Source organism: Nicotiana attenuata, chromosome 10, assembly GCF_001879085.1.
Source record: "Nicotiana attenuata strain UT chromosome 10, NIATTr2, whole genome shotgun sequence".
NCBI classification, from domain to species: domain Eukaryota; kingdom Viridiplantae; phylum Streptophyta; class Magnoliopsida; order Solanales; family Solanaceae; genus Nicotiana; species Nicotiana attenuata.
In genome coordinates this window covers 46,253,034-46,272,429 of record NC_031998.1, presented here as the reverse complement: position 1 = coordinate 46,272,429, position 19,396 = coordinate 46,253,034, and the positions used below count along the sequence as shown (strand labels likewise).

The window sequence follows — 19,396 nt, the reverse complement described above, 5'->3', positions numbered from 1 at the left end:
GACAGCCTTTTCAGAACAACAACTTTTTCAGGTCGACAAGACAATACACATAACGTGGTATTTCACTGCGCTATGCTTTGCGTGATAATAATTCTTTAGGGTACAATACAACTTTTCCAGAAGACAGCTTTTCCAGAACGACAACTTTTCAGAATGACAGGTTTTTCAGGTTGACAAGACAATACACATAACGTGGTATTTCACCGTGCTATTCTTCGCGTGATAATGATTCTTTCGTGTATAAGAAATCTTCTTAAACTGAACCAAGTCATATGTATTTCAAAGACCTTTTGAATAAACATTAAAACATCCATTTAAAAAATGCCACTAACATTTAACAAGTGGTTCAAAAAGAGGCAAAAGGGTGAAGGTAGTTCAACAGATCCCCATGGAACACGTTTTGACACTATCGATCCCTACCTTGAAAAAAACATGCTAGGTTGCTACACCGACATGGTTGATGACAAGTGGTATGGTGTTCTGCATACCTTGGAAAATCAGCCTATCAATATACACATTGATCTCAAAGTTGCAGGGCACATTATTAAGGGCGAAGCACATTCTACAAAGCCTGAAGGTATGCGAATTTGGGGCGAAGAACTACAATGGGTTCCCCTTTACTCAAAACAGCGTGATTACGAAGTACTATGTCGCTAGCATGGGCTAGTTGTGCCACAAGCACTATATGCAGCCTTCCAAACAAACACGCACAAAGATGAATCAGAAGTGATTTGGAATTTGATGAAGGAGATTCTAAAGATCGAAAAGGCACTAGTTATTCATCATGTAATGGATGATCTTAACTTCTTGGGAGGAACGGGAGATCAATACTGGGATTTATTAGAAAATTATAAATTGCATAGAGACAATGATTATCCTGTTTTCTCAACAGTTGTCGAGTGGGAGGGACTACCTAAGTTTATACCACGGACGTTGGACGTAGGTGTCCCATATTGTTGTAGAAATCAAGAAAGTGGTCTTCTTGATGATAGCGATGAAATGCGAGAAATGTGTGTCAACTGGGGCCTAGATTACGATGCCTTCAGTCCTGAAGGGTACATACACGATGTTGATGAAGAAGTTGAAGACAGTGACAATGAAATAGTGCCAGACAACGACGCTAATGGCGAATGACAATTGTTTTTTTCTTGTGGTGTATGTTAAATTGTTGTACTGAAGTATTAATGCTAAATATCAATAAGACTTAACACCACTGGAAACATAATTTTATTTCATACATTTTGCAAGATGAACATGTACATACACTTATTACAACAAAAATATTGAAATAAAACACTACGGGTATCCTTGATTATTGGGCACATTGGATAAACTTCCACCGGGAGCTGAATTACCACTGTTAACCAAACTAGCTGAAGGACATTTACGATGATCGTGTCCTGTTTGCGAGCATATGCCACATATATTCGCATAAACGATATCACCAACATCCATTTGGTTTGGTATATGCATTCTTTTTTGAACTTGTCGCTGATGCAAATACTCCTTGTTACACACCATTTTAAATTGTTCTAGCAGCCAATAATGCTCAGCACCCACTGGCTGCAACTGTCCACTATAGGTGTTTAAGTATGTAGCAACACTATATTCTTTATCAACGTAGCTGGTTGTCGCGAAACCTGTATGTTGAAAGCACTTCATGGCATGTGAGCACGTCATGTGGTAGATGGACCATTTCCCATAAGAGCATAACCTTCTAGCTTCATTTACGGTGTGTATTATTCTCCTGGTTTTGATAGACAGCGGTGCGAACTTCAAAAATATTTCGCTCGTTGCAATACTGTAAATATGAATGCCAATGTGCTCGCCTCCTGTATTTCTCAAATCTTTTCATTGGCATTGGCATAAATTCAACACCTCTTTCCATCAATGACGATGCACCTCTAACCCTTTCAACAGACCTCTCCGCCATCTGCTTGAATGACATCCGCACCATGGCCGTGATAGGCAATTCACGTGCAGACTTCAATAACCCGTTGAAAGACTCTGACACATTTGTAGTTAGAATTCCCCATCTTCTGCCACCATCCGCATGCAATGTCCACTTGTCAAACTCATGTCGCATCAACCAACAATAGGCTCCTTCGTCTTTCTGCCTGATCGATTCCATGCGCCTCTTGAATTCATACTCTTGGTGATCTGTTGCACCCATTCACATTAAATCATGCAAGTCCTTGTTGGGATATGCCTTCTGGAAATTGGCCTTCAGGTGCCTCACATAGTAACGGTGGTAGGCATACGATTCCTTCCATGCAGGCAAATTTTGTACAGAATTTAAAATACCGCCATGCCGATCAAATATTAGACAAATACCTGAACGTTGTCTGACAACGTGCTCCTTCAAGTGGTCCAAAAATAATGTCCACATCTCTTGGTTTTCACTGGCACAAATAGCAAAAGCTAAGGAAAATATACGTCCATTAGCATCTACTACAACAACGATCAACAACTTAATATCATACTTTCCATAGACATGAGTGCCGTCTATAGATATTACCGGCCGACAATGCACAAAACCATCAATTGCTGGGTTTAAATGCAAGAAAACATATGTGAATGTATGTTTTGGTATTACCGGACTCCACTCAAGCTTCCATTCAATAACAGTCCTAGGGTTAAAGTGTTGCAATACTGCCATGTACCTGGGTAGAGATGCAAAGGACTTATCCCAGTTACCATAAACAATTTCAAATGCACGTTTGCGCCCGAGAAATGCCTTTCTTTTAGTAATGGTACACCCATATTCCTGGTGGACAGATGTTATACATTCTTTGAACTTGTACCTTATGGACATTTCAATGTGTGGAATCAAGACAAGAGAAATTAAGTCAACATCCAAGTTAAAGTGATTCCCACTGAATGTGTCCATTTCACAATTATGGGTGCCAATGTATTTACCCACAACCCACATATTTGTTTTCTTCTTCCTCGCACGCAACATCCAATTACAACCCGTAAACCATCTACGACAAATAACCTTATATACATCCGGAGATGAATCTGCTACCATCATATCACGACACTCTTTTTCGCTGTACATTTGCAGCGCCCTGCTTAGGCATGCTTTATTAGGAAAAAGCATGCCCTTTGACAGCCCCATTGCTCTAGATTCATCCCACATTGCTGTCCGAATTTCGTCAATATCCCTTGTGAGGGAATCCTCATCCGGCATACTTGGCAAATGATCAAGGCAGGGAATCTCCCTTGAATGAAACAGCATATGGGACTCGTACACTCTTGGTCTAACGGGAGGTGGAGCATGATCCCTCGTCAAATCAGGTTCAGCATTCTCTTCCTCCTCATCATCACCCTCATCAGGGAAGGGTGTGTCATCTCCAGACTCATCGATATTGTTTTTATAATCACTATTCTCATCCTAACTCTGCGCATCTACCAGATCTCGATTAAATATGTTATCTTCGGGCAATTGAGTAAGGACATGACCTTCAAGTTGCTCATTTTCACTACACAACCAATAAATTAATGAGTTACTCAAATTGATCCAAATTTTACATTTAGCTTTATATATTATCCCATGATGGACATTATCCTGTTGATAATGACTCCCGGATGGACCACTATGATCCAACACACCCAAACTAGGCATATTCCAAGTGGGCGTTGGTTAATACTTGTAAAATTCATATCTGGCTGGTATCCCCCGTGGATATATGACTGTTAATACAAATTCAATACATTAAAATATACATCTTAACACAAAGGAAAATTGAAGTTCACCACTCGGATTGTGGATCATGTAAACTAGGAGACAAATTATTTCCTCGCTCCTTATTCACCCGTGGAGATAAGTGTAACGACCTGACCAGTCGTTTTGAGTTCTAGCATGTCGTTCAGTGGTTTGAAGCCCTGAGTAGCTTCACTTGAGGTATTATGACTTGTACGCGTGGTCGGAATTGAATTCCGAAAAGTTCGGAGTTGATTTGGAGAGAGAATTCTCATTTCGGAAGCCTTAAGTTGAAAGAATTGACTAAGATTGGAATTTTGAGTAAACAACCTCGGAATCGAGATTCGAAGGTTCCAGCAGGTTCGTATGATGATTTCGGACTTGGGCCTATGTCCGGATCGGGTTTTGGAAGACCCGGGAACGTTTCAGCACCTATTGTGGAAGTTAGCATTTTTGGAAGAATTTCATAAGTTTGAGTTGAAGTGCATTTCAGTGTTATGGATGTCTGTTTGGGATTCTGAGTATGGGAATAGCTCCGTATGGTGATTCTGGTGTTGGGAGCGCGATCAGAAGTGAATTCGGAGGTCCGTGGGTCATTTTGGAGTCATTTGGCTAAAGATATAAATTTGAAGGTTTTTGAGAAGTTTGACCGAGAGTTGACTTTTTGATACCGGGGTCGGATTCTGATTCCGAAAGTTGGAGTAGGTCCGTAATGTTGAATATGACTTGTGTGCAAAATTTGAGGTCAATCGGACGTGATTTGATAGGTTTAAACATTGAAAATAGAAGTGTGAAATCTTAAAGTTCATTAAGCTTGAATTGGAGTGCAATTCATGGTTTTAGCGTTGTTTGATGTGATTTGAGGCTTCGAGCAAGTCCGTGTTATGTTTTTAGACTTGTGCGAGTGTTTGGTTTGGAGCACCGGGGGCTCGGGTGAGATTCGGGATAGCTTCGGAGTGATTTGCTAAGAAATGGGATTGCTCGTACTCGTATGGCCGCATTTGCGATGTTTTGGTCGGAAATGCAACCATCGCATTTGCGAGGAGGGCTTCTCAATTGCAAAGGAGCCCGACCTAGGCAGAGTTCGCATTTGCGATAACTCTGTCGCATTTGCGATCCCATCAAAAGTCGCAACTGCGAATCCTGGGTCGCATTTGCGACGACAGCAGCATAAGACAGGCTTCGCATTTGCGAGGCTTTTGTCGCATTAGCGAACCTGGTGTCGCATATACGACATCAGAGGGCTGTGTCCAGCTATTAATTTCGAGACTTAGACCATTTAGCTCATTCCTTTCATCTCTTGGGCAATTTTGAAGCTTTTGGAAGAGGGTTCTCACCTAGCACTTTGAGGTAAGTAATTTCTACACCACATGAGTTAAATACATAGATTATGGGTGGATTAACATGTGAAAATTAGGGAAATCAAGGGTTCAGATGAAAAACCTAGAGTTTGATAAAAACAAGATTTAACCACGAAATTTGTGATGGAATGAAGTAGAAATTATGTATTATTGATCCTTAGGTTGTACAACAACTTTCTTCAAAAATTTACGGAATCCGGGCACGTGGGCCCGGGGATGAATTTTAGGAACCTTGAATTTAGGGTTGGGAAATTGGTTTAATAATTATAATATGAACTTTTGAGCATGTATTGACTAGTTCTTACCCCATTTGAATAGTTTTTGGATTGTTCGGCTCCAATTTGGAGGTTTGAGCGCGTTCTTGAATTGAGATATAGGCTTCGGAGCGAGGTGAGTCTCCTTTCTAACCTTGTAAGAGGGAATTGTCCCCCTAGGTGAATTAATTGAATATGTGCTGCTAATTGTGGGGGCTACGTACGTACGATGTGACGAGAGTCCGTGCGTAGCTACTATTATGCTTATGTCCGGGTAGTCTAGGACCCAAAATCATGCTTACTTGTAATAAATGCAACCTTATTGATAGTTTAAATTGCTTAAATCATATCGAAGTGGCAAATGATTTTCTAAAAGAGTAAAACTTCATTTTTATGACTTGGAAAAAGGGAAATTTATACCTCCTTGAATAATTGTCTCCTCGGTGAATGTCTTGAATGACTGCTTGAGTATGTGTTTCTATGTGTACCTGCGTCGCATTAATGATTCGCGAGCAGGGTGGTTGTTTAGTTATGTTTGACCGCGCCGCATGTATGATTCGCGAGCGGGGTAATAGATGCATCTATGGTTCGCGCCATTCGACCCTCTGGCAGTGCACATTTTAAATATTATTGGATCGGGCCGTACGACCTCGGCATGATTTGCGCCATGCTTGAATTGCTTGCCTTGAAATTTATTGAAGTGGACATTGTTTCTTCCCGGCTTGAGAATAAATGTACAAATGATGAAAAGGAATCTGGGAATTTCCAATAAAAGAAAGAATTGTTTACTTGCTTCATTCTACTGAGTTACATCCATTTTTATAAAAATCCTCAATTTATTATATTATTGGTGTATCATTATTGGACCACTTGTAAGTGTCAAAGTCGACCTCTCGTCTCTACTTGTTCGTGATTAGACGGGATACTTACTGAGTACACGTTGTTTTTGTACTCATGCTACACTGGCTGTGCATTTTGTTGCACAGGTACATGTATTTCTAGCGGCCTACTGGGCGTAGCAGCATGGATGATACGGAGACTAGGTGAGCTGCATTTCTCGAGGCGACCCGCAGCCAGTATAGTCTCTTTCAGCGTATTGTATTTTCTTCTGTCCAAATTTTTATTCCGGACAATGATTGTACTTTATTCGACTCTCTTAGTAATTGCTCATGCACTTGTGACACCGGGTTCTGGGATGTCTATGGGATTAGTCAGTATTTTGATATTGTTAATGATATTATTATTTATTCAGTGAAATTTATTCTTTATTGTTTAAATGTATAAAAGGAGTGAATCAGAAATATCTCAAAAGAGAAGTTACTGGTTATTTAGTGTTGGCTTGCCTGACAATGGTGTCCGGCGCCATCACGACCCTTAGTAGATTGTGTTTCGTGACAACATGGTATCAGAGCACTAGGTTCCCTTAGGTCTCACGTGTCATGAGCAAGTTTAGTTGAGTCTCGTGGATCGGTACAGAGACGTCTGTACTTATCTTCGGGAGGCTACAGGGCTATTTGGAGCACTTCCCTTCTTGATTTCCTCATGGTGCGATTTGATTCCTTTGAGGATTATGCCTTTGTTCCTTCCCAATCGATCTTATGCGACGTGAAGCGCTTATTATAAATCAGGAATTGAGAAATTTTAAAGGTACTACAGAGGTGGTACGGGATGCTTCTCCCTGCGCAGTTGATTTGACTATTGTCGTCGCCTTATGGAATGATATTCTGTCATTTCAGCTCGGTAGTTGTACTTCTAAGAGCTCTGAGGCTAGGCACAAGTTGCCATGATGCTTATGAACGGTTGTCGCGTGGTATTGATATGATAGTAGGATGCTTGCCTACGTGTCGGGGTAGTGAATGACTTGGGGGGGTGGGGGTTACTCGGTGCATGATTTAGAGATTCGGTATTTTATTCCCGGCAGGGGAAAGACAATCAGGCTAAGAATGTTCAGATTTGGGTTGATGGAGTAACGAGGCTCGGTATTTGGAAGCGTGGTGGAATTTTCGTCTGTGATGAGGTGCCATTGTCCTTGCTAAATGTACTAAGTTTGCCGGTGTTAAGACCTTCTGCAATTCGCCTTTGGGGTAGGATATTGTAAGATAGTATTGGAGAAGCGGCTGTCAGAGATCGCGGGGTACGGTGGTTCAGGATTGAATGTGTATTTCTAATGCTGACGGCTCAAGAAAGATGATCTTCGGAAAGGCATAAAAGTTAGTAGCGTTCTATTGATTCAAGCGCTACTGAATTAGGTTGTGATCTAAGGCATCAGCTGAGCAGCCAAGGACGAGGAAGGACATGCGGGAAGTGTTATGCGGTGGTTAAATTTCTAGAAGGCTAAGAGTAAGAAGCGGAAGTCGAATAGCTGCTTAAAGAAGAGGGTTTGGCCAAAGTGGGAGAGTGGCAGAGCAACACCTGGATTCAGTGGCAAGATAACTACACCCTTGAGGAAAGTTTGAAGTGATTTGGGGAAATTTTAGTGGACGGTGATTGGGTCTATGAGCTTAATTCGAAATATTGGCTAGAATAACGGCGAGAGATTTGATATGACGGAAATGAGCTGCTTAATATGAAGAAGGATACAACATAACTTTGAATTGAAAGATATTGTTACACATTTAGTTAATGTCCACGAGGAGTGAATGGACTTGTGCAGCTGGCGGATGAGCACGAGCTCAGAATGGGTTATTAATGTCGTAGTGATGGTGCCTCATGCAGTGGCGTTGAAAGATGTCGACGCGTAATCTCCACAGGTGGGTTATCTCCTATGAGCAGATCAGCGGTCGCGTGGTTGGCGAAGCTTCTGCGAAGAATCCTACTAGATATCAGGTAAGGAGGTCTAATATGTAAATGTTGCTAGAGATTCAGAGTGTTCATGAAACGCTAAAGGAAGGATTTTGCGGAATTTGGCGGTTTGATTGAGCAAGGTCATGTCAATAAGAGATAAAGAATCTTGGTAGACTCTGGAGTTGTGTAATAGTGGCTTCAAGCTAAGTGGGAGAGTCCCACCGCCTACGGTTGGGTTGCCTGGTCGCCTATTTGTGAGATTATTGGTGATCGACATATCGATGGGTTACCGCGACTAAGGAAAGAGAACATCAGTAGTAATTTTAGCAAAGGAATTGAAGAATGTGTTCTATAACAGTCATCATCGATTCATGTTCAGGCTTTGGGAAGACTCAGGAATTATGCTTCGCGTAGAAGTGAGTTGCAAGGAAGGTGATTCGGCCGGGTACTTCTTTGAGAGGGTGGTTATGGGCTAGCGGAGCCTTGTAGTTGATTATGTTCGGGACCATGTCAGAGTGGGTGACTCTCAATAACAGTCCTAGTGAATTCAAAGGTTAAAAATGCGGTGCCTAAGGATTCAAGCACGCGGTATGTTTAAGGATCGAGCTTGTGATCAGCTTATGATAAGAGGCAGAATGTTCTATGATGTTTTGACTTGCAGTGTAGCATGGGAAGGAAAGGGAGAAAAGGACTTCGGAATCGTAGGGGAATTATCAGAATGGATGTACCCGTCGAGATGCGAATATGCTCACAAGGAAGGTATGAGGTGCTTTGTGGGATTTGAGATAGCATGGTCTCGTGTTACAAGGCCACTCCGGTTGAGTACATTATGTGTTGAATGAAGTTATTATTACTCTAAGACAATTAAGGATAAATTGGAAAAAGTTGGATTGGTTAGCTATGGTTGGATTGGCATGCTGGTGGCAGTGATCGGTTCCTTCAGCGTGATTAAGTTATGCAAGTGATTTGTGATGGTTCGTGTGAGGATTGTCAGTTATCGTAATTGATTTTGTTCGGAAGTATTCTATTATTAGGGCCTACTATGTGTAGACGGATCCCGAAAAGAGCTATGGTGGCTTAGGGCACTACTTGATGAATGACATCCTTTACGGTTGTGAGAATTCACTCCTGTGTTGCTACGATTCTCTTGGAATGAGTTAAGTAGAAAGTTTCCATGGAAGGAAGTGTTTACCATGTTAGTGGTTCAGGAGTTGTGATGAGATTCTCGTACTATCGCATGTTGGCATGTTAGGTGCAGTGAGTGGTATGGAATTTGAAGGTGAGGAACAAGGTTGTGGTTTGGTGTTGACAAGGATGTCACGAGCTCGGGTGAGCATGGAAGGGATTAGAATGTTAGAGTAAGCTGGCATGGCCTTTAGCGTCACCAGGAATCGGTGTTTTGTGAAAGAAGCTTTACATCCTGGTTATGGATTCATGATCGCTTTTTAGCGTTAGTGCGGCCGGTGGTATGGATGTGCAGACTTTTTATCTGTTACGAAAGGTCGTGGGAGCGTGTCCCACGAGAAGATTGTATAAGTGTGACATGTAGTCACTTGATTGATTGGAGAATGAAACCAAGTATGAAGATTGTGGTGATATCGTTAATTTGAGAATTTATGCCTGGAGGGCACTCGATTTATTGGGTGGTGGACTGTGGAGGATTACTTCGGCTATGATGGCCGTTCTTGTGTGTTATGGGAAGAAGGGGTTGTTATGGACCCAGAAAAGATTACTAGCCAAGTTTGGTATGATCAGAATCGGCTTGAGGTCCGTGGATGGATTTAAATATGAATATGGACTCTATATCAGGCCGAATGTGTTCATTTCAGCATAGCTCTCCTTATGGAGGAGTATTCGGACGTTGGATGTTATTTCGTCGTCGGCTATTTCATGTAATGCTATATTGTGCCGTGCGAGTTGAGAAACGGCTTGTTAAATTTCTTATGTGTTGAGGTTTCGCGTGGCGATGGTGTTATGTGAACAAGTGGCTCTTTAGTTTCAGAACATTTATCGCACCTCAGTTGTGTTTGAGTTGGTTAATTTATGGCGCTATATGTCCCCTCAGGGATGGTATTATGCACTTAGCGTTCTTGTGGCCGATATTCGATATTGTGTTGTAATGAGCAATTTAGCTCAAGGTGTACTCCTTATGTGAATTTTATGTGTGGATCGAGTGGCACGCCGCCATGGTTATGTTGTTTGGATCGGGTTGCACGCTGCAACAGTGTGATGATGATTACAGTCCCTTATATTCTATTCTGTGTGTTTTGTTTCCATTTTCTGAGGAAAGTTCATATTAGTTGCGTGAGTGGAGTAGTCCCTTCTAGAGTTCATCTTTCTTATGTATCACGTTCGAGTTGGTAGCCTATTGGCACATTGTGGCATTATATGAGACTTTTGGTCATGTTTGGGGTGGCTTGTCGCATGAGCAGTTTGTACTAGGCGAGACAAGGTTATTGGATCTAGGATCAGTGCAATCGGATTGTATGAAGTATATTAAAGAGCAAAGATCATTATTTGGTTCAGAATGAGGTAATGTTCTTGTCAGGACTGTAGCCTCAATGATTTGTTGACTTAGCAGTTGGTTATGGATTTCTACACGTCTTTTCTGTCGTGGCGGTGTTGCGAGAGTTGGAACAAGACTTATATATATCATGAGGTGCGTTGTGAGCATCAGATTCGAGGAATGTTGGTTATTATGATCAGAGAATGTTATTATGGTCCTGTGAATGATGTGGTGCATGGTGAGAATTCAGCAAAGGTATGCAGTCATGTTCTGGTACCTTGTGTAGTGATTGATTCGCTGTTCATATGTTGGAAGCAGGCCTGGCGGAGAATTCCGGATGTTAGAATTGGGTTCTAAGCTTATTTGTTTGAATAAAAAAGAATATCTTCAGATTTGATCGAGTTAATGTGCTCGACTGAGCTGTGGTAGCACGGGTAGGTGCTCAAGGTGTTAAACAGTGATTTCGGACAACTCCGGTGCAGTTCTCAGCACGTTCGAGGACGAACGTATGTTTAAGTAGGAGAGAATGTAACGACCCGACCGGTCGTTTTGAGCTCTAGCGCGTCGTTCAGTGGTTTGAAGCCCTGAGTAGCTTCCCTTCAGGTATTATGACTTGTACGCGTGGTCGGATTGAATTCCGGAAAGTTCGTAGTTGATTTGGAGAGAGAATTCTCATTTCGGAAGCCTTAAGTTGACAGAATTGACTAAGATTGGATTTTTGAGTAAACGACCTCGGAATAGGGATTCGAAGGTTCCAGCAGGTTCGTATGATGATTTCGGACTTGGGCCTATGTCCGGATCGGGTTTTGGAAGACTCGGGAACGTTTTGGCACCTATTGTGGAAGTTAGCATTTTTGGAAGAATTTCATAAGTTTGGGTTGAAGTGCATTTCAGTGTTATCGATGTCCGTTTGGGATTCCGAGTCTGGGAATAGCTGCGTATGGTAATTCTGGTGTTAGGAGCGCGATCGGAAGTTAATTCGGAGGTCCGTGGGTCATTTTGGAATCATTTGGCTAAAGATAGAAATTTGAAGGTTTTTGATAAGTTTGACCGAGAGTTGACCTTTTGATATTGGGGTCGGATTCCGATTCCGGAAGTTGGAGTAGGTCCGTAATGTCGAATATGACTTGTGTACAAAATTTGAGGTCAATCGGACGTGATTTGATTGGTTTAAACACTGAAAGTAGAAGTTTGAAATCTTAAAGTTCATTAAGCTTGAATTGGAGTGCGATTCATGGTTTTAGCGTTGTTTGATGTGATTTGAGGCTTCGAGCAAGTCCGAGTTATGTTTCTAGACTTGTGAGGGTGTTTGGTTTGGAGCCCCGAGGGCTCGGGTGTGATTCGGGATAGCTTCGAAGTGATTTGCTAAGAAATGGGATTGCTGGTACTGGTATGGCCGCATTTGCGATGTTTTGGTCGCAAATGCGACCATCGCATTTGCGAGGAGGGCTTCGCAATTGCGAAGGATCCCGACCTAGGCAAAGTTCGCATTTGCGATAACTATGTCGCATTTGCGATCCCATCAGAAGTCGCAATTGCGACTCTTGGGTCGTATTTGCGACGACAACAACATAAGCCAGGCTTCGCATTTGCGACCCTCGCATTTGCGAACCTGGTGTCGCAAATGCGACATCAGAGGGCTGTGTCCAGCTATTAATTTCGAGACTTAGACCATTTAGCTCATTTCCTTTCATCTCTTGGGCGATTTTGGAGCTTTTGGAAGAGGGTTCTCACCTAACACTTTGAAGTAAGTAATTTCTACACCACATGAGTTGAATAAAAAGATTATGGGTGGATTAACATGTGAAAATTAGGGAAAATCAAGGGTTTAGATGAAAAACCTAGAGTTTGATAAAAACAAGATTTAACCACGATATTTGTGATGGAATGAAGTAGAAATTATGCATTATTGATCCTTTGGTTGTGGGTAACAACTTTCTTCAAAAATTTGCGGAATCCGAGCACGTGGGCCCGGGAATGAATTTTAGGAACCTTGCATTTAGGGTTGGGAAATTTGTTTAATAATTAGAATATGAACTTTTGAGCATGTATTGACTAGTTCTTATCCAATTTGAATAGTTTTTGGGTCGTTCGGCTCCACTTTGGAGGTTTGAGCTCGTTCTTGAATTGAGATATAGGCTTCGGAGCGAGGTGAGTCTCCTTTCTAACCTTGTAAGAGGGGATTGTTCCCATAGGTGAATTAATTGAATATGTGCTGCTAATTGTGGGAGCTACGTACGCCCGAGGTGACGAGAGTCCGTGCGTAGCTACTATTATGCTTATGTCCGGGTAGTCTAGGACCCAAAAGCATGCTTACTTGTAATAAATACAACCTTATTGATAGTTTAAATTGCTTAAATCATATCGAAGTGGCAAGGAATTTTCTAAAAGAGTAAAACTTCATTTTTATGACTTGTAAAAAGGGAAATTTACACCTCCTTGAATAATTGTCTCCTCGTTGAATGTCTTGAATGACTGTTTGGGTATGTGTTTCTATGTGTACCCGCATCGCATGTATGATTCGCGAGCATGGTGATTGTTTATTTATGTTTGACCGCGTCGCATGTATGATTCGCGAGTGGGGTAATAGATGCATCTATGGTTCGCGCCATTCGACCCTCTGGCAGTGCACAATTTAAATATTGTTGGATCGGGCCTTACGACCTTGGCATGATTTGCGCATGCTTGTATTGCTTGCCTTGAAATTTATTTAAGTGGACATTGTTTCTTTCCGGCTTGAGAATAAATGTACGAATGATGAAAAGGAATTTGGGAATTTCCTATAAAAGAAAGAATTATTTACTTGCTTCATTCTACTGAGTTACATCCATTTTTATAAAAATCCTCAATTTATTATATTATTGGTGTATCATTATTGGACCACTAGTAAGTATCAAAGTCGACCTCTCGTCTCTACTTCTTCGAGATTAGACGGGATACTTACTGAGTACACGTTGTTTTCGTACTCATGCTACACTTGCTATGTATTTTGTTGCACAGGTACATGTATTTCTAGCGGCCTACTGGGTGTAGCAGTATGGATGATACGGAGACTAGGTGAGTTGCATTTCTCGAGGCGACCCTCAGCCAGTATAGTCTCTTTCAGCGTATTGTATTTACTTCTGTCCAAATTTGTATTCCGGACAGCGATTGTACTTTATTCGATTCTCTTAGTAATTTCTCATGCACTTGTGACACCGGATTCTGGGATGTCTATGGGATTAGTCAGTATTTTGATATTGTTAAAAATATTATAATTTATTCGGTGAAATTTATTCTTTATTGTTTAAATGTATAAAAGGAGTGAATTCAGAAATATCTCAGAAGAGAAGTTACTGGTTATTTAGTGTTGGCTTGCCTGACAATGGTGTCCGGCGCCATCACGACCCTTAGTGGACTGTGGGTCGTGACAATAAGTTTGGATCATGCCAAACTCGCACTCGAAACCTGTTCGGCTAAAACTGCTCCAAAATAACCACCCGATGATTGAGGGATATCCCTACTTTGCGCAACCTCATTATTGCGAACGTCTTCAACCTTGACGTACATTTCCAACAGTTTCATCACAAGAAATTCCCGGTATTCATCCAGAGTCCTCAAAAAATCTCTCAGAGTTTCATCGTCTTCGATGTTAAACTCAGCATAACAAGCAACCCCTTGCGAAGTCACAGAATACAAATATCTTCCGGTTACATTAATATTCACGAACGTTTGGTCACACTCATTTTTTTTTTACATAACAACGATACCAATGTATCGTACTCCATTGTATGTGACAACTTAACATGACACCGTGGAGATAAACTATAGCTTACTGAGTTATTCGCCACCACAAACCTCACCCCCCAATATTATGAAACCCTAATTCTTCGCTCTTCAGACATTATTACAAAATGCAAAATAACTTAACGAAGAAATATTTCAAAAGACTTGAAAATATTTATGAATGGATTTTTACAAAATCCTTAACCTCTTTAAATAAGGCAAAAACTAGTCCCGGGGGTACAACTATTTGAGGTATAGCGCCTTAGCTTAAGGCGCTATACCCAGTTGAATTATTGTTATGTCAGTTAAGCCTAGAAAAATTATTAGTGGGCCCACATAATATATATAGCGTGGTAGTATAAGGCTTTATATATATAGCGCCTTTTAAAAGGGAGCTATACTTAACTGGGCAAACGGCCGTTAAGGTATAGCGCCCTTTAAAAGGGCGTTATATATAAAATGGTCACCAGTTTTTTTTCCACGCATTTTGGTTCTTTGAGTCCAAAAGAATCATATTTTGGTTCCAGACTCTTATTTTAATTACTTTTAAGCTAAAGTAATTTTTAAGTCATTTTGTAGTATTTGTATAAAGTAAAAAAGTACTTTTAAGCACTTGATTTAAGCTAAAATGACAAAAACAAGTCAAAAGTCAAAAGCTAGAATTCCTAACTTATGACTTAAAAGTTATTTTGGATTAAAAATCATATAAAATAAGCTCATCCAATGATCCAAACGGGCTCTTTATGTCCCCACCCTTAACTTTCTTTGATGGGATCCAAGAGATATGTCTGATCTGATTGTCGACCAATCAATTTACAAAATATACAAGTATAAAATCATATGATTGACAAGTAAGGCTTGCTCAGTTGGTAAAGCACCTCCATCCATGATCGTTATGTTCTGGGTTCGAGTCACGCAGGAGAGAAAGTGTGAAAAACACTATAGATCCTCCTAAATTGGGAGGATTTTGAAAAAAAATCATATGACCAAATTAGAAAATTAAAATAGTAACATCAATGAGAGTCAAAATATGACAACTTACGTTTAGTATGGGTAACAAGAAATAACAATCCTTTTCTCTAGAAAAGTTTAAGAGCATGTTTGGCCAAGCTTCTTTAAATTTTCAAAAAAGTACTTTTTAAAAAATTTAAGGTGTTTGACTAAATAAAAAAGTACTTTTGGCGAACAGCAGAAGCGGTTTTTCTGCTTTTGGGAAGAAGTAGAAAATTCTAACTTCTACCAAGAAGCCGAAGCCGAAAATTAATTTATTCAAGACAAAACTATCCCCACCTTGAATAGATTACTATAAATAGACTTCTTCTCCCTTTTTCTTGTGCAGATTCTTCTTCTTTGTCTCCTATTCCCCTTTAAAATAACAAATTAACAACCAATACAAGTACTTTTTTCATAATGTATATTTTTTGTAGAGTACCGATTTATTATACGCAATATCTAGTATGTACTTTATTTTTATTCTTTTTTAACTTGCTTGCATGTACCAATGATAACACTGATTTTTAATAATATGAGTGATTAATACTTGAAAGTGTTTTCCTTGATGCTCTTATTTTTTTGACACGATAGATTTTTAGTTCTCTATTTGTTTAATATTATTATTAACCACATGTTCTTAATGCATGAAAAGAAAATGAGCAAAAAAATGACATTGAATAACAACTCTAAGAAGGCTAAATGGGATGCAGAAACAATAGAACTATTTTTAAATATATGCGTGGAAGAAATTTTAGCAGAAAATCATCCTGGAACTCACTTTAGCATATTAGGATGGTCTAATCTGGTGCAAAAGTTTAATGATAAAATTGGAAGAAACTATAATAAAGTTAAGTTGAAGAACAAATGGGACAACCTCAAAGGTACATGGAAAGAATGTGATACTTTAGTTGGAAAAGAGAATGGTTTAGGATGGGACCCCGATAAGAAAACAATTCAAAAGAGTGTATATTGGTGGGATAGAAAAATAAAGGTACTTGTAATTCTACTACTTAATTTTCACTTAACACAATTTTTTTTATTTTACTTTGGTGTTTTAAATTCTCTTGTTCTTCTTCACATTTGTAGGAGAATTCAAATATAGAGAAATTTAGAGAAAAAGGTTTACAACATCGACAACTGATGGAGTATTGTTTTAAGGATGTTGTTGCAACCGGTGAATATGTGTGGGCACCGTCATCTGGAGTGTTACCAGATGGTATACAAGGAAGCAGTTGGTTTCAGTCGGAACAACCATTTGAGTTTGGAACTCCTATAGACAATGAAAATTTTTTGAATATTGATGGCATAGAAAAGAATACGGAAAAAGGGATTCGAACAAACTAATCCAGAAGAATCGAATGTGATTGAAAAAATTCGTGTTAGTGAGAGTGGTGAGAAAAGAAAAAAAAAGCATCAACTGTGAGCACCTAATTTTTGACCATATTTGAATTTTTCTACCACTTTTTAATATTTAAATATCTTTTAAGTTTTAACTACATATTTTAACCTTTATTTTTCTTTTTTATAGGTTTACTTAAAAGAATTTAGAAATGATGAAAATAGTTACATTTTTAGATATTAGTTGTGTTTCCTTTGCAAAAGAAAAGAAGATTCACAAAAATGTATTTTTTCTTCTCACTTTGGTAAGACTAGTACTTTATAACTTTTTTAGTAGTTTATGTACATATTTCTAGTTTAAAATATTAGTGTAGTATTTTTAATTTTAGATTATCTTTAGAAAAAAATCAAGAAAGGAAAATTAGAGGGGCCGACACGGTTTTAATTCTTGGGGAGAGGGGTCCACACGATTTTACTTTTGGGGGAGATGAGTCCACACGGTTTTACTTTTGGGGAAAAGGGGTCCACACGATTTTACTTTTGGGGTAGAGAGGTCCACACGGTTTTACTTTTGGGGCAGAGGGGTCCCCACGTTTTACTTTTGGGGCAGAAAGGTCCACACGATTTTACTTTTGGGGCAGAAGGGTCCACACGGCTTTACTTTCTGAGGGAGGAGTCCACACGTTTTTAGCCTTTTTTTTTCTTCCTCCCAAGCTCAATCCAACACAGATAGATACAGACACAACAAAAGGAAAAAAAAAAGGGATCTGGAAAAGATAGAAAAACGGAGAGAAAAGAAAAGCTCCTTCTGCTTCACGTCTTTTAGCTCTAATACCTTGTTGTAGCATCGTCTTTCCCCACCCAAAGACTTCCACAAACCACGCCTCAACCAGCCCTCTGCTCCGACCAAAAACGACCTCAAAAAGCAGTCAGAATCAATCCAAATCAACATCAAAGACACACAACTCCAATCTAGCTCGAGTTCGCTGTCACGCCCCAAACCTGGGGAGGCGTGGCTGGCACACGGTACCGTACTGGCCCGAGTGAACCACTCTGTAGCTTATTTATTTTCTTTGTAACTATCGTGGGCCAACATGGCCAGAACTCGTAATGTACAACTGTAAGTGGAGAACACTGTATCACTGAACCATTTTTCTTAAAACATGAATTCATATGGGCCGTCAAGGCCTCTGACATACTGTACAAAATGAACCTCTATCTACAAGGCCTCTAATATTATTTGACATCAAATGGGACCGGGTACCGGCCTACCCATAAGTTTGTAGAAAACTTCTAAGACGATGACTCAGAGACTCGGCTGCACTCCGAATGAGGTGGAGTCTTACCGATCCTTCGCTGAAGCCAATCTCGTCTACTATGAAAGCTCGTCAAACTGATTATCTATACCTGCAGGCATGAATGGAGCGTCCCCAACAAAAGGACTTTAGTATGAATAATGTACCGAGTATGTAAGGCATGTAAATCAGTATATAAAGGACAAGGAAGAAACATGGTGTAAATGACTCAACCTATAAGTCTGGTTAGCTCTGTAAATCATAAAATATTTATAATATCATATGCGTATAAATGTCATGTAATGCATAGGTCTGTACGTACATAACATCATAACGTGTAACGACCCGGCCGGTCGTTTTAAGAATTAATGCCCCGATCCCCTATTAACTGCTTTCCCCGTATTTGTTTCTGCCATTGTGAGTTGTCGAGAGGAATTTTTTGGAGTTTCAGAGAGTTTTGGGATACTTAGTCACTAAATGAGAGCTTAAGTTTTGGAAATTAGACCGTAGTCAATACTGTGTGAAGACAACCTCGGAATGGAATTTTGATGGTTCCGTTAGCTCCGTTGGGTGATTTCGGGTTTAGGAGCGTGTTCGGATTGTGTCTTGGAGGTCTGTAGCTAATTTAGGCTTGAAATGCCGAAAGTTGAAATTTTGAAATTTCCGGTTCGATAGCGAGATTTTGATTTGAGGGTCGGAATGGAATCCCGGAAGTTGGAGTAGCTTCGTAGTGTTGAATGTGACGTGTGTGCAAAATTTCAGGTCATTCGGACGAGGTTTGATAGACTTTTTGATCGAAAGCGTATTTTGAGAGTTTTGAAGTTCTTAGGCTTGAATTCGATGCTAATTGGTTGATTTGATGTTGTTTGAGGTGCTTTGAGGATTGGTATAAGTTTGGGTAGTTGTATATGTCTTGTCTGTGCTTTTGGTTGAGGTCCCGGGGCCCTCGAGATGATTTCGGGTGGTTAACGGAAAGGTTTGGAGTTGAGAGTTGCAGCTGAAGTTTCAAGTCTGCTGTCATAACCGAACCTGCGGCTTTAGGACCACAGGTGAGAGACCGCAGAAGCGGTCGACCAACCGCAGAAGCGGTTTGAGGCTAGAAGAGAGTTGACCACAGATGCGGTCAGGGCACCGTAGAAGCGGCACCGCATCTACGGTAAAGCTGTCACAGGTGCGGAAGTCCCATTTAATGAAATGTCGCAGATGCGACCATGTCTCCGCAGAAGCGGGACCGCAAGTGCGGTTCTAGGACCGCAGATGCGGTTTCGCTGGGCAGAAAAGGGGCAGAATCGAGGGTTTAGTTCAAAACTTGGAAAAATCAACTTGGAGCTCGGGGTAGGGCGATTTTGTGGGGTTTTTGAAGAGAAGATCATTGGGTAACAATTTCTTAACCC

At 40.4% G+C, this 19,396-nt stretch overlaps 1 protein-coding gene across 1 annotated transcript; it reads left to right on the top strand.

The window, feature by feature from the left end:
• Positions 16,037–16,713, top strand: LOC109233772 (L10-interacting MYB domain-containing protein-like). The gene is made up of 2 exons (XM_019399635.1): positions 16,037–16,360; positions 16,456–16,713. Exons 1-2 carry the CDS (start codon positions 16,037–16,039, stop codon positions 16,711–16,713), a joined length of 582 nt encoding a protein of 193 aa, XP_019255180.1.